General features: G+C 44.3%; 1 protein-coding gene across 1 annotated transcript in view; it reads left to right on the top strand.

Annotated features, from left to right (window-relative positions):
• LOC132569724 (zinc finger protein 862-like) overlaps nt 1-21,156 on the top strand; it is a 29,484-nt gene extending 8,328 nt beyond the window's left edge. Inside the window, exons 3-13 of the mRNA XM_060236067.1 lie at nt 3,423-3,574; nt 4,589-4,778; nt 7,057-7,333; nt 9,538-9,651; nt 10,790-10,928; nt 12,701-12,930; nt 18,317-19,461; nt 19,566-19,783; nt 19,872-20,080; nt 20,176-20,299; nt 20,778-21,156. Coding sequence (XP_060092050.1) covers nt 3,423-3,574; nt 4,589-4,778; nt 7,057-7,333; nt 9,538-9,651; nt 10,790-10,928; nt 12,701-12,930; nt 18,317-19,461; nt 19,566-19,783; nt 19,872-20,080; nt 20,176-20,299; nt 20,778-21,156 — 3,177 coding nt within the window. The remainder of the gene's footprint in view (nt 1-3,422; nt 3,575-4,588; nt 4,779-7,056; nt 7,334-9,537; nt 9,652-10,789; nt 10,929-12,700; nt 12,931-18,316; nt 19,462-19,565; nt 19,784-19,871; nt 20,081-20,175; nt 20,300-20,777) is intronic.
• Nucleotides 21,157-25,742: the final 4,586 nt, after the last annotated feature.

Raw genomic sequence — 25,742 nt, 5'->3', positions numbered from 1 at the left:
AATACAGTAGCCTAGAAATGGCAAGGGCACTGGACAACCTTTTCTGTCCCCTGCTTTGGATAGCCGTGCCCTACCTTCAAACACCTGGGCCCAGAGAGCCATTGTTCTCCTATCCTGGCTTGCTCACTGTCTCTGTACCTTTTGAGATTCCCTAAGACAGACTGCCAAAGCTGCCCTGTTGATGAGGCTACCCTGGTTGCATTCTCCTGTCTCTGTCCACCCGAGTGAGTCCTGCTGCTGGGCCCAGAGGGTGTCCTACCCTCCCCCTCGGCAGGTCATTGCCAGGCAGCCTGCCACAGCAACTATGTGGACTCCCACCAGCAATGAGTCTTGGAGCCTGGGAGGGATGTTAGGCAGGGATCCAGCTTGTACACCACCTTCAAGTCCTGGCCATTTCCAGATTGGAACATTCCATTGTGGATCTATATTAATTGTTTATTGTCTTACAAGTGTAATAGGGACTTGGCTGTATGTTCTAATTTGTACTATTTGACCTCTGAAGAAGGCCTCTGCAGGCCGAAATGCATCAGGTTGTATATACTTCCTTTCTGTGCACTTGCCTAATGTAAGTGCATTACTTGCCTAATGTAAGAGCCACATAGAATAAGACAGGAAGGAAGGCAAATAGATGGGGTAGAAGGAGGAGGGAGGGAGAGGTGGGAAAAAAGTAACTTTAATTTTAAATGCAATCTCAAAGCTGCCGGTTGGCTTGGCTTGGAGAAGTGATTTAAAGAGAGAAATGCCTTCTCCAAACTGGCCAACAGGATGGTGGGGGCTTCAAGAGCCACGCAATATGTGTGAAAGAGCCACATGTGGCTCCTAAGCCACAGTTTGGCTACCCCGGTCTATAACTATGGATATATATATAAGCTTTTGGCCTCTTACTAGTATTCTAAACTTCCTTTGGCAATTTTTACTTGTTTCTTTCCCCCTGTTTGTGGTTTAGTTTCTTTCCTCCTCTTTGTGGTTCAAAGCAGGAAAGCTACCAGCAGTAAGACTTGGACCACTGGTGCTTACACAGGGGATTGCCTTTACCATTAAAGCTTTTAGGCCAGGTTTGCTCTCTGGTTTGGGAATCTGTAGCAGCTCTCAATCCATGCCACTGACCTACATCACAGATCTTAACACCTGACCTCTTTTGGCTTACTGCTCTGCCTAGCTCTTTCTCTGTACACACGCACCTCCTTCTACCTCTGCATTACCTTGCTTTGGCCTCGGCTAGCTTTGTTTCATCTTCCTCAGGCTTGTCTACCTTCTGGGCCCTGGCTTCCTGACTTGCTGGGAGCCGGGTCTGCTGCTGAGCTGAAGAGTGGCAGGTATCAGCCTTTGGGTTGGTGGTTATTCTACACAACTGGATTCTTACTCTATGTTGGTTTTTCTTCCTTTTGTGACTGTGGTTTTGTGAATTTTCCCATGAATATACAGCACTGGGGTTTGTTTGTGTGTGCGTTTTATTTTCAGTTACAAATTCCGAGCCTTCTGTTCTAATAATAAATCAAAGTGTGGCAGGTGCATAATGTTTCTCGGCTGCATTCTAAAGGGATTCATCCTAGCAGAATCCACTTGAGTTGACTGTGAAACAACACAGTTTTTAGAGGGTAGTTTTAGACAGCTATTCAAAGGCTTGTAAAGTGATTTGATTGCTTCAAACAGTGACCTTCTAGGGCTTTTGTTGATGTCTCTTACTAGTAGCCCCTTAACCATGGTTAAGTGTGAACCATGGTCATGAGACGCCACCGCTCATTAGCAGCTCTCCTCTCATAGCTTCTTTCTTCCTCATCCCTCACCAGCTTTAATCATGGCTGTTCATGACATTAATTTTGGTTAACTGAGCTTTGTTCCTACCCAAGGTTTGAAGCTGGTTACAAGAGAATTTAGTTGCTAAACCATGGTTGGTGTTGGTGCATGACCAACCAAGCTTCAGGCAAATTGCAGGAGAACAGGGAGGAAGGAAAGCATGAATCCTATGTTTGATCCTTTAACAAAAGTTTCTGAAACACAGACAGAGGATAGTCCAGGTTAGGGGAAGGGCTGCTACAGCTGTGGGGCTCTGAAGGACCTAGTTGCGTTGACACTGTTCACAGTTGATGCCATGGCCAGTACGTGGGAATAGGCCAAGTAGGCAGCTGCTTAGGGTGCCACCTGGCCTAGGGGGCACCTCCAGGCACCACCTCTCCCCACGTGCAGCGTGTGTGCCCCCTTGAAGCCTGCCTTCTCCAATGGAAAGCAGGCTCCACGGAGCGCAGATGCCGCCCTGCTGGTTTTGCATTCCCTGGGTCTATGGTAGAGCATCTTTCTCGCATGCACAAGGTCTTGTCACTGGCACCTCCAACTAAAAGGATCAAGTAGGAATGGTCATGTGAAGGTCTTGTCCCTGGCACCTCTAGCTAAAAGGATCAAGTAGTATTCTCACAATTTTTATTGCTTAATCCCACAATTTTTTGTTTAAAAAAAATTAAATTTAAAATAAAAAGCTGTAAATTAAAAATGTAAATGGTTTCAAGTTTCTTCTACAATTCTCTGGTTTTAAATTTTTTGAGGGGTGCTAGTGGGCAGCTCGCCTAGGGCACCAAAAACCCTAGCACCTGCCCTGTGGTGCAATTGAAAACAAATGCCATGCTTTAAGATTTTTGTTTTTGGGTTTTGTTTTGAACCAACATGTCTATGTTCCATTGTTAAGGGAATATTTTTGATTGATCTTGTAGTGGGTCTTTTAGACACAAATAAGATGTCATACAGTTTATGTGTTTTGTCCCATTTATCCTCCTTATGTGTCCTGCAAAACATCTAGCAGTGCAGACTTTTGGTAAGATGATGATGTCATTGTGTCACTTCACACCTAAAATGCTAAATATTACAAGTTTAAAAACAGGGAGGAGGAACAGTGGCTTCTCCTTACATCAGTAATAGCAACGTAAAATCTCCACAATACCTACTTTGTGCCTGAAGCATATTGGATCCTATGATTATTTAAAGACTGGTAGCATTGTATTATTTGGATTTCATAAAACATCTGTGTAGCATGTTGACATTTTATGAGTTGCTTTGTGTATAATTGAGAGTTATAAAGCAGCAGTACTGCAGTACTGTGGTCTGAACTCTGCTCACGACCTGAGTTCGATTCCCACAGAAGCTGGATTCAGGTAGCCGGCCCAAGGTTGACTCAGCCTTCCATCTTTCCGAGGTCAGTAAAATGAGTACCCAGCTTGCTGGGGGGAAAGTGTAAAAGACTGGGAAAGGCAATGGCAAACCACTCCGTAAAAAGTCTGCCGTGAAAACATTGTGAAAGCAACATCACCCCAGAGTCGGAAAAGACTGGTGCTTGCACAGGGGACCTTTCCTTTCCTTTCCTTTCCTTGTGTATAATATTAAAAAAAACTGATTTTTTTTTAAAAAACTAACCTTCCCCTGTATGTATGCAGTATGAAGTGGACCGTTTCCAAGATACCAAGAGACTGCTGCATGACTATTACAGAGGAATGGAAGGCAAAATCCCCATGGAGACCAACACGGAGTTTACCCGAATAGCCCTGATGGACCTGATTCAAGGAGATGAAGAGGGCAAGCTTAAAACGTACAGTCAGAATTGTAACATTGCAATTAATATTAAATATGCATGTATAGATGTGGTTGATTGACAGGGAATGTTGCTGCATGCGTAGGATATCTCCTGAAAGAAACAAAACTAGCAGGTATTTAGGTATTAACGTTTTGGAGTTTACAGAACTGGAGATTAAATATACAACTGAAGGGTCAATAGATAATTTGGTTGAGCCTTGGTTGTAGAGTTGCCAGGCCTGTTGGGAGAGTGGGGAGCAGGGATGGCATTCTGGGAAAAACCCAGAAGTGATATCTTGCCTCCCTAGGAACCACCAAAAACTATATGGTAAAACCATAAAAAATTCAGCAATTCCCAGAGAGGTCTGGCATTCCTTCTGTTTTTCCACCCAAAGTGATGTCATGCTATTGGCCAGATGGTTATTTAAAAAAAAAAGTTTCTCCCACTCATAGTAGCAGCAGGAAAGTATAGGTGAAGGAATCCTGCATTTTCACCCCCATCGGGACACTGGCAAACTACTTGGTTGTGAGCATCCTGCTTTGTCCAGGTGACATTAACTGTTTACTCCTTGTGCCCTTCTAAGCCCATTGACTTCAGTGGCCCTAGAAACTTACACCTCTGTTTAGGATTGTGCTCAAAGTGTCCTTCACAATTGAATTGCATCAAAGCTTGTTCCAGTGTTCTGGTACATATTTGTGTGTGGTCTGTGCATTTGGTCTCAGTGGCTCTTGGTTTGTTTTAGGGTCAGGGGTGGAATTATAGCAGGAGCTCCTTTGCATATTAGGCCACACACCCCTGATGTAGCCAATCCTCCAAGAGCTTACAAAAAAGAGCCTTGTAAACTCTTGGAGGATTGGTTACACCAGGGAGTATGGCCTAATATGCAAAGGAGCTCCTGCTAGAATCCCACCCCTGTCTTTTGTAATGTATGAAACCATGTTTGTTCTAGTATAAACATGCATACTCCTTGTGAGAAATGTAAGACTAAAGTTGCTTCCCCCCACCCCCATTTTTTGGTTTTGTTTTTAGAATCCCTTTATTAACTCGCAGATGTCCTTCTCCAGACATAGTATTCACCAAGCAAAAAACCAAAGCCTATCAAGTGAAGAGCGCAAAGGAGGATTATCAAGCTTCAGAAAGTGCCTTGTTCAATTTTAGTTTTGATGAGAAACTGATCTTTGAGACATGGCACAATGCTCTCATTACAATATCTAACATGGTAAGGAAAATCTGTGTTTATCCAAGAGCCCAAATGATGCACATTTTGAGTCTTTACATCAGGATGCTGAAGGATTTGCCCTGTTGGGCTGATGACTGCTTTGCTTGGAACAGCAAACTATCATGCCATATCCAGAATTGTTTGAGAAACTCCCCTTTAACTTTGGACAGAGATGCAAGGTCAAAGTTCTCTTGGGCCCAAGGCACTTCTGGCATGGGTCACCAAGAAATTTATTCATTAGCTTCAAGGATGGCTACTTCAGGGGTGTGTGGCCTAATATGCAAAGGAGCTCCTGCTAGAATTCCACCCCTGAAATTTGGCTTCCTCTGGAGTCTACCTTTCTCGCCGAGATACAAGAAGAGCATTTGCAGAGCTCACTTCACTAAAACAAATGGAGAAAACATTTCTCCTTTTCTGTATACTCTTCAGATTGTACACAGGGCTCTGTATCAAACCAAGGCTCTGTTGTCAAGAGAGCTGTTTTAAATTAAGATTGAAAGTGATAATTGACTAATCAGTTGGGGGATCAGTTTCTATCATGCCTAGAGTTTACAGGTTCATCTGTTTCTGAGGCTAAATTGATTCTGATTATCTCTGTACTAGGGAATAAAATTAAGGTGGGTGAATATTGGACTGTGGTTTTTGAAACATTTGAATCCAGTAACACCTTAGAGTCCAGCAAATCTTTCAGAGTATAAGCTTTCAAGAGTCAAAAGTCTTTTTGTCAGATAGATCTTTTGTCAAATACATCTTAAACTCTCAAAAGACTATATCCCAAAATTTTTGTTCTCGAAGGAGCTACTAGACTCCAAACTAGCTCTTCAACTGTAAACCAACATGGCTATCCTGTTGAAAACTATTTTAAAACTTTATCATACCTCCTCGAATCATACCTTGAAGATCCCCATGGCGCAGAGTGGTAAAGCTGCAGTACTGCATTCCAAGCTCTGCTCACAACCTGAGTTTGATCCCAGCAGAAGCTGGGTTCGGGTAGCCAGCTCAAGGTTGACTCAGCCTTCCATCCTTCCAAGGTTGGTAAAATGAGTACCCAGCTTGCTGGGGGGGCAAGTGTAGATGACTGGGGAAGGGAATGGCAAACCACCCCATAAAAAGTCTGTTGTGAATACGTTGTGAAAATGATGTCACCCCAGAGTTGGACCAACTGGTGCTTGTACAGGGGACTACCTTTACCTTTATCATACCTCCTTCAATATCTCAGAGGCAACTGTGATTGGTAGCATTGACATCTGTTGACATTTGATTAACTGATGATCTGAAAAGCCAGTTAACAAACAGATTCTTTATCAATGGACAGTGCTAGTTTACATAAGTTGTTTACCTTCCTTCCTCATCTGCAAAGTTTAACATACAAACCATCTGTCTATCTATCTGAATAATGAGTTTTCACAAAAATGTGATGCTGTCTGTATAAACATCAGTGACTGTTCATTCAGCAGATCACGGAAAGACTGCCAATCATGAATGCTGAGTGTTAGTGAATGGGGTGAAAGAACTGCACAGGAATGGGGGAGACATCCCTGATACCTTTGCCATCCCTTCCAGCAAGAGAACAGAAAGTGATTAAATGGGGAGTTTGTTACCAGAGGGCGTAGTGATGGCCACGGGAATAAGCAGCTTTAAAGGGCTATTAGATAGATTCATGGAGGATAGATCTATCGGTGGCTACTAGCTATGTGACTAAAGGAAACCTTCACATTCAGTGGCAGTCAGAGCCAGGAGGCAACATTAGGGGAAAGCCCTGGCCTCTATGCTCTGTTGTTGGACCTCCAGGGAAATTGATTGGCCCTTGTGTGTGACTAGATGCACCGTTGTTCTGATCCAGCAGGGCTCTTCTTACGTTCTTAGTTCCCTCTCCTCATTCATCAATGAATGCTGGTAGTCAGGGCTTCTTTTGTAGCAGGAGCTCCTTTGCATATTAGGCTACACTCCCCTAACGTAGCCAATCCTCCTGGATCTTACAGTAGGCCCTGTAAGAAAAGCCCTGTAAGCTCTTGGAGGATTGGCTACATCAGGGGGCATGTAGCCTAATTTGCAAAGGAGTTCCTGCTACAAAAGAAGCCCTGCTGGCAGTCCTCCAGCAAATGGCTACATGAACTCCAGCTGATAAATATGATCAATAAAGGCATATTTAGGATACCAGTTTTCTTCTTTTTAACGTTTTAATGACCATCCATAAAACAAGAGAATGTTTGCTCAAACTGTTGCCTCGCTATCCCTGATGCTTCTACTAACGAAACCATAACTTGTTAAAATTAAGATCAGTGCCGAAATGCAAGCCAAAGAGGCCGAGGAAGAAAGGGAGCGCCTGCAGCAAGAAATCAAAGAGAAAGAACACCAGAAATCTTCCCAAGCAGCTGCTGGCAAAGGTGGAAAAGAAGGCAAAGGGGGGAAAGGCGGAAAAGGCGGGAAAGGCGGAAAGGAGGCCAAAGAGGGGAAAGGAGGAAAGGAGGGCAAAGGAGGAAAGGAAGCAAAAGAGGGGAAAGGTGGAAAAGGCGCAAAGGAGAGCAAAGACAGCAAAAAGGGGAAAAAGAAAGGTAAGCGAGAGGCAGCTGTTTCTTTTTTACGAAGTAATTCTGAATGAATAAAATCACATATGCTCAAAAGGAAGATGTTACTGAAAAGTTGGACTGCTGTGCTGATCTTGGGGTAGCCCCTTCGTCACATGAAGAGCAGAGGACGGGGAGTTTACACATGTTTATTTTACATTTTTTTGTTCTTATTTATATCCTGCTTTTCTCCCTAAACATCTCCCAAAGAGGCTTACCACATCATTCTCCCTTCCTCCACTCTTTCCTCGCAGCAACAGCAGCCCTGTGAGGTAGGTTGGACTGAGAGATTGTGATGGACCAGGGTCACTAGGCAAGCGTCCATGGCATAGCAGGGATTAGAACCTGGTTCTCCCAGAACTGACATTTTAACCACTACACATTGGCTCTCAGATTCATTGGAACTCCCTTTCATCTGCTGTACTGGCTCTGCATCATATATACTTTAATTTGCTCCCTTTATTTAGAAGGTTTATATGCCATTTCCCCAGAGACCTCCTTGAGCCAACTTACAAAGTAAAAACAATAAAATTATTGATAATGAACAAGCCACGAAAACAGCATTAAACAACTTTCATTAGCCCAAAATGACATCCATAAAACTGTCCAGCACACACATGAAGCTACTTCATACTGAATCAGACCAACAGGCCATTAGATAAGTATTTTCTACCCAGACTGGTAGCAGCTTTCCAGGGTCTCAGACACAGGTCTTCTGCATCACCTACTATCTGACCCTTTTAACTGGAGTTGCCAGGGATTGAATCTGGAGCACTGATTGGTTTCTGAAGAATGCTTGAGACCCAGAATGAAATTTATTAACCCTTGTTCCACAAAGGTTCTAATTCACGCATCCCCACATCATCCCCTTTCTGATTCTGATTTTCCCCTTTTTGATTTTCTGATGTAACATCTCCTGTGGCCATTCCTGTCAGATACAATATGGCCATGATTCAGTTGCAGTGATGCCTTTTGTGGAGCTCTATGGATTTTGAGGTGCTTGTACACACTGTGGATGAGTGAAACCTTCACTTTTATTCCAGTGGATATTTCTGCTTTGCAGAAAAGTGACACCACGTGTTTGACCATTTAACTTCCGAAAATCATATGCTATTTTCACAGACATGAGATTTCCCTGCCCCCCCCCCCCCCATGGTCACTTTGCATCCTAGTATGGCTGCCTGTCATTCGCCATTCAAAGAACTAACAACCCTATGTATTGCACTTAGTGCTGAGCAGTTTCTTCTAGGGGTGACCATCAAAGAACAGGCTGCGTAATTGTTGTGCATCATGCCAGGCCATTACTCAAAAGATGAGATTGTAGCACATCCAACCACAGTCTGCACAATCTCTTTAAGCGCTCAGCATCTTGTGCAACAAATCACAGTGGCTTCCCTCTTTTTGATGATACCTGTTGTTTAGCGGGGAAATGCTTTGCACACAATATGGAGAATCCCTGGGAATAAAAAAAAATATCTCTTATAGAAGAGGGCAGGAAGCACCTTGAAGGAGCAGGGCAGTGAATCTCCTTGTGGGAAATGCCTTCCAGGCAAAGTGCATCATGTCTATATGAAATAGGCATTTACATCATGTAGGCTTGGAACCCACCTATATTTTTTGCAAATGGAAGGGTTTTTGTCCACAAAAGCATGATTTCCTCCCTCCCCCTCCTGCTGCAATCCAAAATTCACCTTAAAATGATACTTCTGGGAGTTATGGTATCCCCAATAATAGTTTGTGTTTAGGGGAGAGATAGAGCTTTGCCATGGGAAGGGGGAATCATCTGAAATTTCAGGTGGGATCCAACATTGGGATCCAACTTCAGAAATGGTGAAATTTCTAGTGTTGTGAAAGCCTGAGTGAAACAGCCAGGCCTTTTTTTGTAGCAGGAACTCCTTTGCATATTAGGCCACACCCTGCTGATGTAGCCAATCCTCCAAGAGCTTACAGGGTTCTTAATACAGGACCTACTGTAAGTTCTTGGAGGATTGGCTGCATCAGAGGGTGTGGCCTAATATGCAAAGGAGTTCCTGCTACAAAAAGATCACTGGAAACAGCTGTTTTGGAAAATGCCCCAAATGTTAATTGTCTAGTGCTCACAACTGGTATTGCAATGCCACAGTAATACTCACAAGACAGTTCAAAGTATATATAGATTCAGCACTCTGCAAAATATTCACTCTTGCTTGCAGACTCTTCATCTGTGGTGGAACCAGCACCCATCCCTCTGTCTCCAGAGGAATTGAAAAAACAAGAACAGAAACTTAAATTGAAGCAGGAATTTTTTGCTGCACTGGAGCTTGAAGGTAAAGAATAATCTGTAAAGTATAAGCCCACGAAATATTCAGTGTTTGCAATTTGAAGCTGAAAAGTATTGGGGAAAAGTCATCTTCCATATGCTTCAAGAATATTTAGTTGAACCTGTTACATATGTAATGTGAAACCACCATTAGAGCTAACCATGGTTTGTTGCCTTTAGTCCTGGTTATGATCCAAGACATGCAGTAAAATGATGGTGATGGCAGAAGTGCTGTCAAGTAGCAGCTGACTTATGGCATGACCTCATACGGTTTTGAAGGCATGACACATTCAGAGGCGATTTGCCATTACCTGCCTCTGCGTAGCAACCCTGGACTTCCTTCATAGTCTCTTGCCCAAGTGCTAAGCAGGGCTGACCCCGCTTAGTTTCTGAGATCAAAAGAGGTTGGACTATTCTGGGAAATCTGAAACTATAATATGACTAGCTAAAACAGGGGTGTCAATGTCAAACTCATATTATGAGGGCAGGATCTGACATAAATGAGACCTTGTCTGGCCGGTCCATGTGTGTCATAAAATAGCAGAGAGATAAACTTTATAAAGGGAACAAACAAACACAAAGATTTTTTTTTTAAAAAACACTTAAAATAAAACATGCTTAAAAGATTATCACGTTAATCTTAATAGTGCTTTCTTTGTATCTCTCCTGTGCAATCCAGAGAATTGGGCAAAGGAAGCTCTGGCTCTTTCCTTCCTTCCCCGGGGGACCAAGAGAGGGAGAATCCTCAGCCAATGGAGAAAACAGAGGCTTTGCTCTGTAGCTCCTGTGCAATTGAGCAAACACTGAGTGTTTCAGGTTTACACAAAGCAAACTGTGATGCAGAAGGAAGCAAAAGAGAAGGAGAAGGAAACAGATGACAGTCAGTTGCTCGGGGGCCTGATTCAGCTCCCGACCCGCATGTTTAACACCCCTGAGCTAAATGATGCCCTTTCCCCAAAAAAACTTGTGTAGTCTATAACTGTGTAATACTTAACTGTGGCTAAGCATTTTCAGATTCACAGGTTCAGAGGAGGTGTTTCACAAATAAGGAGCTAATGTTTGATTGTCAAGATTGTAAAGTTAATTGTTGAGTGTTTTATTTCTTTTTTGTTTGTTTGTTTACTCTAAATCAACTTTCTCAATAGCGGAGGCTGCAAAGGCTCAACTTGAGGTGTTGAAAGTTAAAGCACATACCTTCATTGAAGAACTCACCTCAAAAGCCGAACTAACATACAGGAATATGGAAAAATGGCTTGGAGAGAGATACCTGGCTGAAATGTCCAGGTAACAGATGGTTAATTCTGATGAAGCATAGTAGCTGGACCTGCTTGATGACTGGACCAAGAAACAGGATAAAGAAGCAATCGTGTGTTGGGGAGAATTGTCTTTTAATGGCATTATTTCTAGCACAGGGCCATAACTGTGGGTTAGATCCAGTCAGCTTTTCCAATCTATCTTGCACAATTCTCCAACTTCCTACACTGCCTCCATTCCACTCGGCATGTCTACATGCTGGTCCCATTATCTCCAACGTAACCTTTGTGGGTGGTTAAACAGAGGCTTTGCTCTGTAGATCCTTCTCCCGAGCCACTCTGGACCTCTTGTACCTTGTTCACCAGTAGAGAAGTTGGTTGGATCCAGTCCTTTGTCTCTGCTCATATCTATTCCTTTATTATTTATTCAGAAGATTCATAACCACTTTCCCACCGATGTGTTTGATGAATGGTGCTTTGGCTCTCAAAAACTTATACGGTGAAAACCTTGTTGGTCTTTAAGATGCCACTGGACTCAAATGTAGCTGCTCTACTGCAGGCCAATATGGCTGCCCTCTGAAACCCCAGGGGTGGAATTCTAGCAGGAGCTCCTTTGCATATTAGGCCACACACCCCTGATGTAGCCAATCCTTCAAGAGCTTACAAAAAACGAGCATTGTAAGCTTTTGGAGGATTGGCTACATCAGGGGGATGTGGCCTAATATGCAAAGGAGCTCCTGCTAGAATTCTACTCCTGTGAAACCCTTTTCTACCAACCGTCTCCAGAGCTGTTCATGCATAAAATTAGAACACAGGAACACAAATAAATGACAAAATCAGTGATAGGATACCAGGAAAACCACAAGACAGTTCCATAATTATTTGCCGTGTACATGCAAAACATTTTAAAATTCTATTTTCATTTTAAAGATCCTTCTCCCAAGCCGCTTTTGAGCAGTCGGGTCATGTCACTCCTTACTAGTTTTTAGGACTCCCATCTGGTTTATTGAAGGTAATCCGTCATCCCCTTTCTGACAGGGTAGTCAAATGGGATTCTGTCTCTCCTTCCCTTCCCCTTTGACATGTCACCAACCTTGTGTGTGTCCTTCCCTGAACATAACATGAGGATTTTTCATGAGGAGTGTGTGTGTTTTCCTAGATCAGATGGCCCTCAGGTCAGATAGCAACACTCCCTTCATAAGAAAGTGTCCAAGTTCTCAATGTGGAGATAGCTTCCATCTCAGCCTGCAGTTGAAGGAGACAGAGAAAGAAATGTGAATGTACTGTTCCAGAGAGATTCAGTAGTCACAGGAAATGGAAGCCCAGGAGACATGCACTGTTCCTCTCCCTCTTGTATCTCTTCTGCAGAGGTAGTCAGTGCCATGTGATCTGATGGGATATGGAACTGGGAGTTTTGGGTTCAGACATGAAACAAGATAAAGAGGGAGAGGGAATTTTGGGTAGCAGCTGGGACACAGTAGGCAGTAGCAAGAGGACAATTTTTTGGCATTGGCTGGGATGTTGAAGGCCACAGATACCTCTGTTCTAGGAACACTTCATACACACTGACTAAAGCAGTTTAAACCCACTTTAAATGCACCTTTAGCAATTCTTTGCAAGTGGTTCTGCCTTGTCACACAGTAAAATACAGTTGCAAAGTGCACTGGAGGTTAATTATTCAACACGTGAGAAAGTACTCCTAGATATAGCCCTGATAGCTGGGAAAGAACTGTTAGCCTAATGATATTCTCGTTTTAGAATGGTAAAGCATCATCTCTTTTATTTAATGTATTATCTTTACAGTGTTGACAAATTAATTGAGGTTGCTCGCCAGCATATCGAAGCATCTACTAGAATCCAGAACGAGCTGGTTCTGGAAGGGACAGAATTTTACATTAATGGTGATATTAAAGTATTCCCAGACCCTGTTCCCCCACCCCGCCCTCCTTCAGTAGAGACAGCTATGAATGGTACTCCAACAATTAAGCAACTTAGCAGTCTTCATAAGCAGTTTCTTCAGGTGGCACCAAAAGGTAAGAAGATGCCTCCTTACACATTTGTGAACATGAATTATTTGTCTCCTTAAGGATTTTTTACTGATTTTTTACAGTGTTATGATTAGCCCTAATGCTTCCTATAGTTGTTCGCACCAGTATTCAAAGGTTTTTCTGTAAGCTAGGACGGAAATTGCACATAAAGTGCACAAAAGCTGAAAGGCCGTTGGAAATCCATCTTTCTGCATAGGCATTTGTCAACTCGGAAACATAATAAAAGTCCATTGAAAACTTGCCCTTCTGTTTTTTTGCACCGGGGTTGCATCCACACATTGGCAGGCATTGTGCGATTGCTGTGTTATAGCAGTGTTTCACAACTGGATTTTCCTGTACGGACAAGACAATCCAGCAGCAAAGGGATGTTGCGTATGTGAAATGCTGTCAAGCTGCAGTTGACTTATGGCGCCCCCAGCAAGGTGCTTTCAAAGCAGGTGAGAAGCGGAGGTGGTTTACTATTACTTCCTCTGCAGAGGAAGAACATATGGAGAGCCCTGCTGATCAGACCAATAGTCCATCTAGTCCAGCATCCTGTCTCACACAGTGGCCAAACGGTTTCTCTGGGGGAACCAACAACAGGGCATAGAGGCCCTGATGTTGCCTCCTGGCTCTGAGATTCAGAGGTTTAGTGTCTCTGAATGTGGATGTTCCCCTCAGTCATCATGGCTAGTAGTGATTGATAGACTTATCCTCCATGAATCTAATGCCCCTTTAAAAATGTTCATTCCTGTCATCACTGCGTCCTCTGACAGTGAATCCTGCATTTTAATCACTCTCTGTGCAAAGTAGTAATTTCTTTTGTCTATCCTGAATCTACTGCCCATCAGTTTCATTGGATGCCCTAGAGTTCTAGTATTTTGGAAGAGGCAGGAAAAAAATTCACTTTGTCAGTGCTCTTCACTCCATGAATAATTTCATAAACCTCTACCATGTCCTCCCTTACCTGTCTCTCTTCTAAACTGAAAAGTCCCAGACTCTCCAGCCTTTCATCATAGGGAAGATGCTCTATCCCCCTAATCATCTTGGTCACCCTCCTCTGTAGTTTTTCTAGCTCTGCAATGAAAATATGGTGGCTGGAACTGTACACAGTATTCCAAATGACGCCGCGCTCTCGTTACTTGGTGGTCTCTCTTCCAAGTACCAACCTTGTTCAGCTTCTGAAATCTGATGAGATCAGGCTATGCCATGGTGCCTTCCCTCCCCAAAAGACTGCTATAGTGCAACAATAACATAGGGTCCACAATAATGGAGCCACACACGAATAACAGAAGGGCCAGAAAATGCCTTTTCAGTGTCAAGTGCGGATTTAGTTGTAGGGCAGAATCAAAATCTTGTGCATTTTCTTTTCAATAGGAAACATTTAGCAGGTGCTAGAGGCAGACAAAAATTTGGGGGAATTTTCATCCCTGAGATTCAAAGGTAGCTTCATAGAAGGATTGTTGCTTGTGATACATGTCAGCAGCCCAGGTTCATCTCATGTTAAATGTCCCCCCCACCCCCCAATTGTTGAAAAACCTGCAAAAATATTGAGTGGGGCAAAACTGCATGTGTCATAGAAAACAAAATCTCTGCTGAGCCACTTCCCATTTTCACAACAATTGTCTGTCTCCAACCTATCTCAACATGAAAATGGTAAACGTGACCTATATGTACCTTTCAAGAATACTGAGAGAGCTGGGACTGCATGTGGTTTCCTGTTAATTAGACACTTTTGTTAATTACACACTCAACAGCAGCACAGTCTGCTGCCATGCAAAGTGTGTTAAAGCTCTGTAGATGTCAAATAATATGTATTCCATTGATTTGGACCCTGTGTCTTCAAATGTTTTTAAAGTGTTGCTGTTTTACATGACAAATCTGTACTATAGTGTGTAAATCTATCACCTTATTTTACCTGACATCACTGGTTTAATTCAGGAGTCTTCCAATGGCCGAATCATACATTTATACTTCAGTTACTAAGACCGTTTTCGCGCACAGCTTACCACGGGGTCATGTTCCTGTTCTCTCCGCAGCGTCTGTCAGATTTCCCATTATCTGTGCCGAAGTTACAGGAAGTGCCGCGGCTTTTGCGTAGCAAACGTAAACTGCTAAAACCCAGTTTACGTTTGCTACGCAGAAGCCGCGGCACTTCCTGTAACTCCGGCTCAGATAGTGGGAAATCTGACAGACGCTGCGGAGAGAACAGGAATGTGACCGCATGGTAAGCTGTGTGCGAAAACGGTCTAGGTTATTATAAGAGGCTGCCGCATTGCTAAAATGACATGTACAAATAAGGTTGTCAGGTCCTCTCAAATGTGGGTTGGAAAACCCCTGGAAATTTGGGGATGGAGTCTGGGGAGGACAGGGACCTCAGCGGGGTACACTGCCATAAAGCGCACCCTCCAAAGCATCCATTTTCTCCAGAAGAACTGACCTCTGTAGTCTGGAGATGAACTGTAATTTCAGGGGATCCCCAGGTCCCACTTGGAAGATGGCATCCCTATCCGAAGCACACAGAGAGCCAAAAAGTCTCTGAGCGACTGGCATGATTTAAGACCTAATTCCTACTGAGGCAATAAACCAGAGTGCAGGCTCGGTCACTTCAGACTACCTCCAGAGCTGCCGTTTTCCCTAGGAGCACTGATCTCTGTAATCTGAAGAACAGTTGTAATTCTGGGAGAAATCCAGCCGCTATTTGGCAATGGCAGCCATAGCAGAGACTCACACCGCAGAGGTCATGAAATCTGTGAGTTTTCTTGTTATTTACTTACTATAAGGAGGAATTCTGGACAGCTCTCAACTAGGCCTGCATTTCTTATTCTTTTTCTTGAACATGTAGGCAGGTTGGCCCTAGACTGTCTGGTACCATGGGCTAAATTCTGGCGCCCCCCCCCTGCACTGATAATGTCACCAAGTTACATGGGGAGTGCCCAATTCATCACCCCCAGAAGGCTGGCACCCTAGGCAATCAGCTAGTTTGCCTAGTGACAGGGCCAGCCCTGCATATAGGCTGGGCTTGAAACAGCAAGTGTCAAGGGGAAGAGGATCCATCACAGATGGCCTTGCTAGCCATTTCCCCCCAGTTTTCCTGCACAGCCTGCTGACGCAGTCCTTCTTCTGAATTTAGTGTCATTCCCATCACATTCCTAAGTGATCACCCACAGGGTAGATACTTGGATTCTACGATGTGCAAGTGGGAAACACAAGAGAATTTAGTGCAAGATTTTGCACAGCGCTTAACATTTTCTCCCTTTACATTATGGTGTCCAGGAATTAGTTGAGTAATTCGTTCTTGTGCAAGCAGAAACGTAAGTAGAGGGGTACAGTAAGTTTGACTTACTGCGAATGGCCACTGTAGATTTTTTTTTTTTGCATTTCCACCTCCACAAAAGCTGTAGTGCAAATGGAAATTTTGCACAGGATCCAACCCAGAATATCCTGCACCACCTGAGGTAGGAATAAGAAAAATCAACAAATTGGATAGTATTCTTTTGTTTTAAAAAGACCACCTCTGTATATGTCCTAGATCAGGGGTGTCAAACTCATTTGTTATGAGGGACGGATCTGAAATAAATGAGACCTTGTTGGGCCGGGCCATATCAGGCCAGGCCATATGTATACCTATTTAACAACAGGTAGTAGAGAAACTAGGGGAGGGACGGTAGCTCAGTGGTAGAGCATCTGCTTGGGAAGCAGAAGGTCCCAGGTTCAATCCCCGGCATCTCCAAAAAAAGGGTCCAGGCAAATAGGTGTGAATAGGCATGAAAAACCTCAGCTTGAGACACTGGAGAGCCGCTGCCAGTCTGAGAAGACAATACTGACTTTGATGGACCCAGGGTCTGATTCAGTATAAGGCAGCTTCATATGTTCATAATAAGTTCAAACTTTATAAAGGACACAGACAAACACAATTAAGGATTTTAAAACATTAGCACTCATTGGTCTTAAAGGTGCTTTCTTTGTATTTCTCCCATGGGACCCAGGGAACTGAGCAAAGGAAGTTCTGACTCTTTCCTTCCTTCCCCAGGAGAGCGGGAGGGAGAGGAGCCTTAGCCAACAGAAGGAAGAGAGGCTTGGCTCAGTAGCTCTGCTGTGTGATTAAGAGAGCCTTGCAAAGCAAGCTCTCCCTTCCCGCTTCCTCCCCAAGGGAGGAGCCTCAGCCAATGGAAAAAATAGAGGCTTTGCTCTGTAGCTCCTGTGTGAATGAGCAAGCCTTGCTAAGCATGCTGTTATGCAGAAAGAAGGAAGCAGATGACAGCCAGTCACTCGGGGGCATGATAGCAGCCCTCTGGGGGCCTGTTACACAGAAAGAAGCAAGAGAGCAGGAGAAGGAAGCAGATGATAGCCAGTCACTTGGGGAGCTGATAGGAGCCCTCTATGGGCCTCATTCGGCCCCCAGGCCGCATGTTTGACACCCCCATCCTAGATGACCTCAGAGAAGGAGAAGTGCTGCATAAATGTGAATAAGGAATGGGATTCACTGACCTTTGCTGGGGGAAAGTATTAAAAAGGAAGTCAGAGGAAAGAATGGAAACCACAGAAAGGAAGTGCAGTGTTGTATGCAGTGGCGTCACTAGGGTGGGTTGCACCCTGGGGCCAAGTGCGTGGGTTGCACCCTGGGGCCAAGTACCCTGGGGTGTAACTGATTCAAGTCACACCCCCCCGCCGCCCTGCACCCAGGGGGCACCGACTCACCCAGGTAGCGCACCCACGTGTCCCTGTACAGATCAGCAGGAAGAGGCTCCCCAACGGGAGACCCCATCGCTGGCCAGCCTCGATTGAGCCGATCGCAGCTGCTGCCACTGGGCCAGAAGCGGCGCCCGTGAAGCTAAAGCAGGCCCGGCAGCCCGGGTCTCCCCCAACCTGCGCCACATGGCGCGCCGCTCTGGGAAGCGGGCAGCCAATGGAACAGGCTGAGACCGAGCCGGGCCGTCCGAGCCACCTTCCCACTGGCCGCCTCCTTAATAGAAGGGCGGGGAGAGCCCGCAGGAGGGAGGGAGCTCTGGGGGAGGGCCAATGGCCCCCTTGGCCCCGCCCTAGTGACACCGCTGGTTGTATGCTGAATGGTAGGGATGGGCATGTACCGGTTTGTAAGCAAAAATTCAGCACGAGCTTGGCCCAGTTTGAAGCCCCCAAACCAATGTTCAAGGAAGGTGCCTCCCCCAAACATTTCCTGGACTTTTTTGGTCTTAAAAGTACCACTGGACTCAAACTTCACCCAGCTGTAAGTATATCTATTTTATAATGAGCCCATATTTATATCATTCCTGAATATAATGAGTAACAAGGCTGATGGGAGAAAAGGGAGGGAAGAAAATGGAAGTGAAATGTTGCAAGTGTGATAACGAAACAATTTAATGCCAAGTTATGTTTAAAACATTTATAGCTTTGGCAGTTCTGAAGCAAATGAAAAAGAAGACTGTAACTCCAGGCAAGCAATCACAGAAGAGTCAAGAGTTTCCAAAACTATGGCTGTCAAAGTACTCTTGGCTGAAGCACGACAGCGGAAGAGACACAATGTATTGTGCTTTATGTCGGAAACATAATGTGGACTTAGGAGAAACCACACACAACTTTTGTTCTGGGACGGATGATTTCAGAATTGAATTAGTCACTGAGCATGAAAATGGTGAAGCTCACGCCTGGGCAACTTGTATGGAAGCAGCCAGCTCTTCCGTTCCAGATACAGCGACCACTGAGCAGATATTAAAGAATATGAGCAAAGCAGCCTTAGGAAGAATGGAGAACCTCTTCAGAACATGTCATGCTATTGCCAAGACTGGGCGCCCTTTCACAGACCTGGACTGGATGTGTAAGCTAGATGATATGAAGGGTGTAGATATCGGCTCCATATTTAGAAACGACAAGGCAGCGAGGATCTTTATTCACTTCATTGCCGAAGTGGAGAGAAGAGCCTTAAAGGAGAAATTAGACCAATGCAAGTTCTTCTCTCTCATTAGCGACGGAGTCACAGACGTTGTGAGCACAGAAGCTGCCCTTGTTTATGTGCGCTTTGCCTACCAAGGGAAGGTCCACTGCCAGATCGTTGGGGTTCAATCGGTAGACCAGTACGATGCTTCAGCGGTGAAAAATGCCATTTTGAAAATATTACAGACTAATCTGCAACTCCATCTCCCAAGCCAAGACTGGGCAAGGAAGCTAGTTGGCTTTGGGAGTCATGGGGCAGATGTCATGGTCGGACAAAATAATGGGGTGGCTAAACTATTGAAAGAAATCCAGCCACGTGTTCAGAGTGTGCATTGCCTTGTGCATCGGCTTGAAATGGCCTACAAGGAAACCTTGAAGAGCACTCATCTGTACACTGTTCTCGTGGGTCTCTTGCAAAATATGTACTATTTTTATCAAAACTCGCCCCTGAATAAAAGCAATCTTAAGCTTACATATGAAGCCCTCAAGCTGAGGCCAGCGATTCCTTCTCGAATTGGTGGTTCCCGATGGCTCCTTCGCCTACAGACTGCTCTTCAGATTCTGCTTAAAGGGTACCCTGCAATTGTTCTACACATGAGTGAGGTAAAAAAAATTTTAAAAGTCACAAGTGGAGGGAGAGGGAATGAAAACTGGATTTATGACAGGGATCAATGGCTTTTTTTTTTTTTTTTTTTGCTGATTTCCAGATACAAGAGGAACCATGTTCATCAGACCACCAGAAAGTGAAAGACCTCTTAAAGCTCCTTCTGAAAACAGACATTATTAAGTTTTCCCATTTCTTGCTGGATGTCATTAATGTCCTCAACATACTATCTCGTGTGGCTCAGGATCAGAATTCTTCCATTGCAGATGTTTTCGCGACCATTCAGTCAACTCAGGAAACTCTCCAAATGTATCGAGCAAGGTTGAGTACACGAAACAACTGCCTGAAATTAACAGTTACATAAAAACCAGAACTGCACAGGGTAATTCTCAAATGTGATATTTTTCAGGTCTGGGCCTAGGGAACGCCTAGTGGAAACCACCACACACTTCCATGGGCACCAGCTAATCGGAGATGGAGATATAAAGGAAGTCCGAACGGAGCTATTAGGCAATCTTTTGCATCAGCTGCGTGATTGCTTTTGTGATGCTAGCGAAGAGGTCTTGCTAGCAAGCACTATTGGGAGTTTTAAACTATGGCCTAACAAAATCATGCAAGGTATGGACAACTCAAAGCACTGGCAGTGTAGGAATGCATTTGGAATTTTTTTTCTTTCTAGAATTTTGTAAAATATAACTTTCAAATTCTTACAGAATTTGGTGAGATTGAAGTGTCTGTCTTGACCAAGTATTATGAGCCGATCTTGGAACGTGCTGGCGTGAAGGTTGATGAAATGGAGACTGAATGGACGATGCTGAAAGCAGAGCTGTATAATAGGTAATTAACAGATTCACATGACCTTGCGAAGCTACCTTATGCTGAGTCTGACCCATTGGTCCATCTGGTTAAGTACTGTCTAGTCCCACTGGCAACAGTCCCTCAAAATACCAGGCAAAATCTGCTCCCTGAGATCTTTTACTGTTGAACTATAGCTGTTCTACAAACAAGACGTGCTTTACCAGCAAGCTGTGGCATCTCCCCCAGATTCAGTGAAATTTAGACGTATTTTACTGTTAACAGATCCAAGTGGGCAGTCGTGTTGGTCTGAAGCAGTAGAACAAAGCAGGAATCAAGTTGCACCTTTAAGACCAACCAGTTTTTTTTCAGAAGTGTGCTTAAGAGAGCACACAAAAGCTTACATTCTGAATAAAAATTGGTTGGTCTTAAAGGTGCCACTTGACTCTTGCTTTGTTTTACTGCTAAACTTGAGACTTGTGGGAAAGATCTGATTAATAAACACAATTGTATTTTCCAGATATCAGAACGTCCGAACGTTAACATGGGGTCTGGTGAATTCAGAATATTCTCATAAATACCCAAACATCTTGGCACTTGTGGATCTGGTCTTGACACTGCCAGCAAGTTCCGACGAGGCAGCTCGCGGCTTCTGTCAAATGAAGCTCACCATGATGCAGCGGCGTCCGAAGCTGATGCTTGAAAGCATGACTGACCTCATGATCATTCAGATGAATTCTCCAGATATCAAGAATTTTGACCCCCAGAAGGCTATTCAGTTGTGGAATGTTTCTTGGCAGAGGAACAGAAAAGTAGAGGGCGGCCAATGGATGGCTTTACGGGAGAGATCAGATTGTTCATCTGACTCCGACTGGGAAAGCATATTTGGAAGTGATTAGAATAGGGACACTCGCTCCATTTTGTCCGCAAACAAATTTAGTAGTGTACTAGGGACAGAGGAAGTGTCACTTTTTATTAGGCCCCAGCTAACTAAATTATGAGAACACAATCGATTCTTCAGAAACTGGGAGGGGGGGCATCATAAGCACTATTTGTTCTTTCAAATTACAAAAACAGAATACACATGAAGTTGCTTTAATCTAAGACAGACCCAGGGCTTTTTTCTTTAGCAGGAACACAGTTTTGGCTGTCAAGAGGTGTGGCCTAATATGTAAATGAGTTCCAGCTGGGCTTTTTCTGCGGAAAAAAAAAAAGCCCTGGCCAGAATTGTGGTTCTATCAAGGTCACTGTCATCTACTCTGATTGGCAATGCCTTTTTAGGGTCTGGAGATGAGGTCTTTCACGTTACCTATTACCTGATCCTTTTAACTGGAGGTGCCAGGGGTTGAACCTGGGACCTTCTACATGCCAAGCAGATGCTCTACCACCGAGCTACAATCTCACTCTAGGTCAGGCAAAAATGTAAAGCCTAGGGCAGGCAAGCACCCCCCAAAATGTGAAAATTAGAGTATTGTCCAAAAGCATAACCGTCCTTCCTGTCTTTACCAATTTACATAACATCCTCTTAGTTTTCATTCTCTTGGGAATTTGCTATGCAAAATAACCTTTTGCAGGGGCATGTAATGTACCTTTTGCACAATCCTGAGTGCCAGTTGCCTCAACTGTTTCAGCTTTTAAGTTGTTCGGAAGCATCAGAGTATTTGTTTCTTCAAATGTGGTATACAGAGTTTGCTTTGGATCAACAGCAACGATAAAGACCCTGCTTTCCATGCCTCAATCATGAAACTGAGTTTTTGTCATCAACAAAATAATGAAGAAATGGAATATTTTAATACAGCAGAAATTGCAGGAATGTGAAGGAAGCTGCACAGAGAATGGAATATCTTTGCAGTAAAAACGAGTTATGGATATGGTCTCACCCATATATACAAAGGATATTACCTGCCTTCTACGGATAAGACACCTTAAATAAAGACACCTGGCTATAGAAAATATCACAGCATGTTCCCCGCTTTCTTCATCTTCTTGATGCTTTGGATTTCACAGTTGCAACTGTAGAGGTAGAATTCTGATGCCTATGAATTGCATGTGTAGTTTGGCTAACTCGCTGACTGATCGAGTAGAGCAGGGGTGGCCAACGGTAGCTCTCCAGATGTTTTTTTTTTGCCTACAACTCCCATCAGCCCCAGCCAGCATGGCCAATGGCTGGGGTTGATGGGAGTTGTAGGCAAAAAACATCTGGAGAGCTACCGTTGGCCACCCCTGTAGTAGAGCTTGCTAAAAGTAGCTGTAGCATAAAAGCAACCAGTGCACCAACTAGCAGCAGGGCAGGACCAGACCTTCCTTGTTAGCAGTGGGGCGGGGGGGCTTAGAAGATGGAAGAGAAAGTAAGGGGCACTGTTTGCATGGCTGACCATGCCTTCATTTCCAGCCCTCCATACGTTATAACTGGGGGAAAAAATCTATAGTTCTTGTTTGTGATTAAGTACATATACACTTCTACTATAGTCAAGATATGGTAGCAAAATACACTTCAAAACCTATTTCTTAGTCTTTGTGAGCAGTCTTTGAGAAGTGAAAGTTGGGTATCGGGTTATTTTTATTTGCTCAGCAGTAATGCCATACAGCTAGTGGATGTCATGTGGGGCACCTATCAAAAGGCTGTTTGTCTCTAGCATTGGGATTTTATGCAGAGGTGACATCAGTGGACTCAGAAGGGTGTAGGCTCTGCTTAGGATAGGGCTTTAAAAGCCCTTTGTCATGTGAAAGTCTGTAATTTCATCTGTTGTTTAGGACTTAATGATCCTCCTTGCAAAGTGCTGCATACAACCAAATGGATATGTTGTGTAGGTGGGCCAAATGTTTCCATCAAGCTTTTGGCACACATTAAACTCCCCCATATACATTTGCTACCACAAGTCTGCTGAAAAAACTGTCCAGTGATATGTGATATCTGAGGACTGATCTGCGAGTATGGCCTGCATTGAGGCCATGAAGTGATTGCTTCAGCCAGGACTAAATGCTGAATAAATGTATTTCAGCCATCATCAGAGTGGACACCTGTGCATGCCAAGAGGCCCTCCAATGTGTTTCCAGGTGTCCATTTGTTCTTTTCCCAAGTGATGTCAGCTGGCCTCATGTTGTACAAGAACGCACAGGAGCGGAGCTCCGGAACCTTTAAATTTTATTCTCCTCTTTCTTTCTTAAACCCGCCCCCACCCCCCACATACTTGCTTCTGGGCTCCACTGTTCAAACCCCCTGTGAGAATTTTGCTGAACTCTAAGACTTGACTAGCTTTCTAATATTTCCCCACAAAAAAAATGGGGAAATAACCGAAACATATAAAGCAGACAGATGGACATCTTCATCATGCCACTGTGGCCACATAGAAAGTAATTTAAAAAGTATGATGGGAATAAGATTTTATAATGACCATTATAATTCAAGATGCATTTTAAGGTAGATGCTGAGCTCATATAATTTAGTACCCCTTCCGGTGATGTCAGGGTCGTGTGGCATATGCAAATGAGTTGTGGTAATGAGCTCTGGTACCCCTGCCAGTGTTGCTGGGGGATGCTACGCAGAACTCTATGGTTACTGGTTTGCCTAAATCCCCGAGAGTCCCTGGTATCCCCTAGGGATGTACTGATGTCACTTCTGGTTGCACAGGAAGTGATGTCAGCTCATGGCTGGCAACATCATCATTACACTGCCAGCAAGGGCTCCCTGCCTTCCTCAGCCAACAAACCACCCTGCTGGTTGCCAGTCCTGTGCAGACCACCATTCATATATTGAGGTCTCCCAGGTGCAGGATATACATAGATGGATGCAGCACTTCAGCCTTGTACAGTATAGATGAATGCAGCACTTCAGCCTTGTACAGTGGCCTGCCAGAAACTCAGACCGATTTCCCACTAGCCTTACCTCGCTCTCACGCTCCTTTTCTCCACGGGGCTTCTGTCGGATTTCACTATCTGCCCCAGGGCTGCAACTAGCTTCGCCTTTTTCACGCAACGAACAGAAACTGGTTTTTAGAGGATCTTGTTTTCTGCACGAAAGAGGTGGAGTGAGTTGCAGCCTCGGGGCAGCTTGTGCACAATCCAATGGGAAGCCCCGCTGAGGAGAGTGAAAGCGAAGTAAGGCTAGTGGGAAATCGGTCTGAGGTTCTGGCAGGCCACTGTGCAAAGCTGAAGTGCTGCATTCATCTTGTACTGAATTAAGGCAGCTAATTTCTCTGTCCCTCTGTAACGCTGAGCAGAATAAGGTGGTGTGGTGTACTGAAAGTTGGTGCCCTATTGATTATGAATATTCCTCTGTTAATCCATGTACATTAATGTTATACATTTTCCCTCTGTGTCAACTGTTCTTATGCAAGTTGCGCTCTCCGTAGTTTCCAAAGCTGTGCTGGTGCTGCATGGCAGATCTCCTTTTTTAATACTTAGAAATAAAGCTAATAAATTTACCTGTAGCTTGGTGATTGCTCTGTAAATATAGTGCTCCTCTATAGATCCATATTTCCACTGTAACAATAGAAAACCTAATAACTGGTTGAAGATAATAACTCTGTCTGGGGCAGTGATGCTCTGTATTCTTGGTGCTTGGAGTGGGGGCACAGTGGGAGGGCTTCTAGTGTCCTGGCCCCACTGGTGGACCTCCTGATGGCACTTGGAGTTTTTTTTGGCCACTGTGTGACACAGAGTGTTGGACTGGATGGGCCACTGGCTTGATCCAACATGGCTTCTCTTATGTTCTTAAGAATTGGATCTGGCCTAGCAATTTGTCACTCTGCATGCTGAATGGCTAGTATTGCCCACTTCTGGTTGGGAAATTCCTGGATATTTGAAGGCAGAGCTTGGCGGTGTCCAAGTTTGGGGAAGGGAGGAAGCTCAGTGGAATATAATGCAACAGATTCCATCCTCCAAAGCAGCCATTTTCTTCAGAGGAACTGATCTCAGGAGAACAGTTATGATTGCAAGAGAACTGCAGGCCCCACTAATGAATGCAGCCCCTTAGCCACCTATTACAGCCTTCTGAATAGTTAACAGATAGGGTTACCAGCTCCAGGTTGGGAAATACCTGGAGATTTGGGGGGCTAGAGTCTGAGGAGAGTGGGGTTTGGGGAAGGGAAGGGAAGGGAGGGACTTCAGTGGGGCACAATGCCATAGAATCCGTCTTCCAAAATGGCCATTTCCTCCAGGTGAACTGATCTAGAGATCAGCTGTAATCCCAAGAGATCTCCAGCTACTACCTGGGGGTTGGCAACCCACAGGCAATCACCTGTGTGGGACTGCAGCAGATTGTTGCACTTATCACAGTACGTGACTGGTGGGGTTGCATTCAGTCTCGAGTTGTGCAGGTTTGTCTGCATAGGATCCCTGCAGGTCTTCCGTGGTTTCAAAAGATGCAGTCAGAAGGAAGTGCTCCAAAGATCCTGTATCACTTTCATAGGAATGTGACATGTCCACAGCAAAAGGTATCAGAGATCACTGCTTTGAAATGTACGCATAGGGCACAAATTACATG

Source organism: Heteronotia binoei, chromosome 4, assembly GCF_032191835.1.
Source record: "Heteronotia binoei isolate CCM8104 ecotype False Entrance Well chromosome 4, APGP_CSIRO_Hbin_v1, whole genome shotgun sequence".
Classification (NCBI taxonomy): Eukaryota; Metazoa; Chordata; class Lepidosauria; order Squamata; family Gekkonidae; genus Heteronotia; species Heteronotia binoei.
Note: the sequence above shows the minus strand (reverse complement) of the source record. Positions and strands in the feature narration are given on the sequence as shown.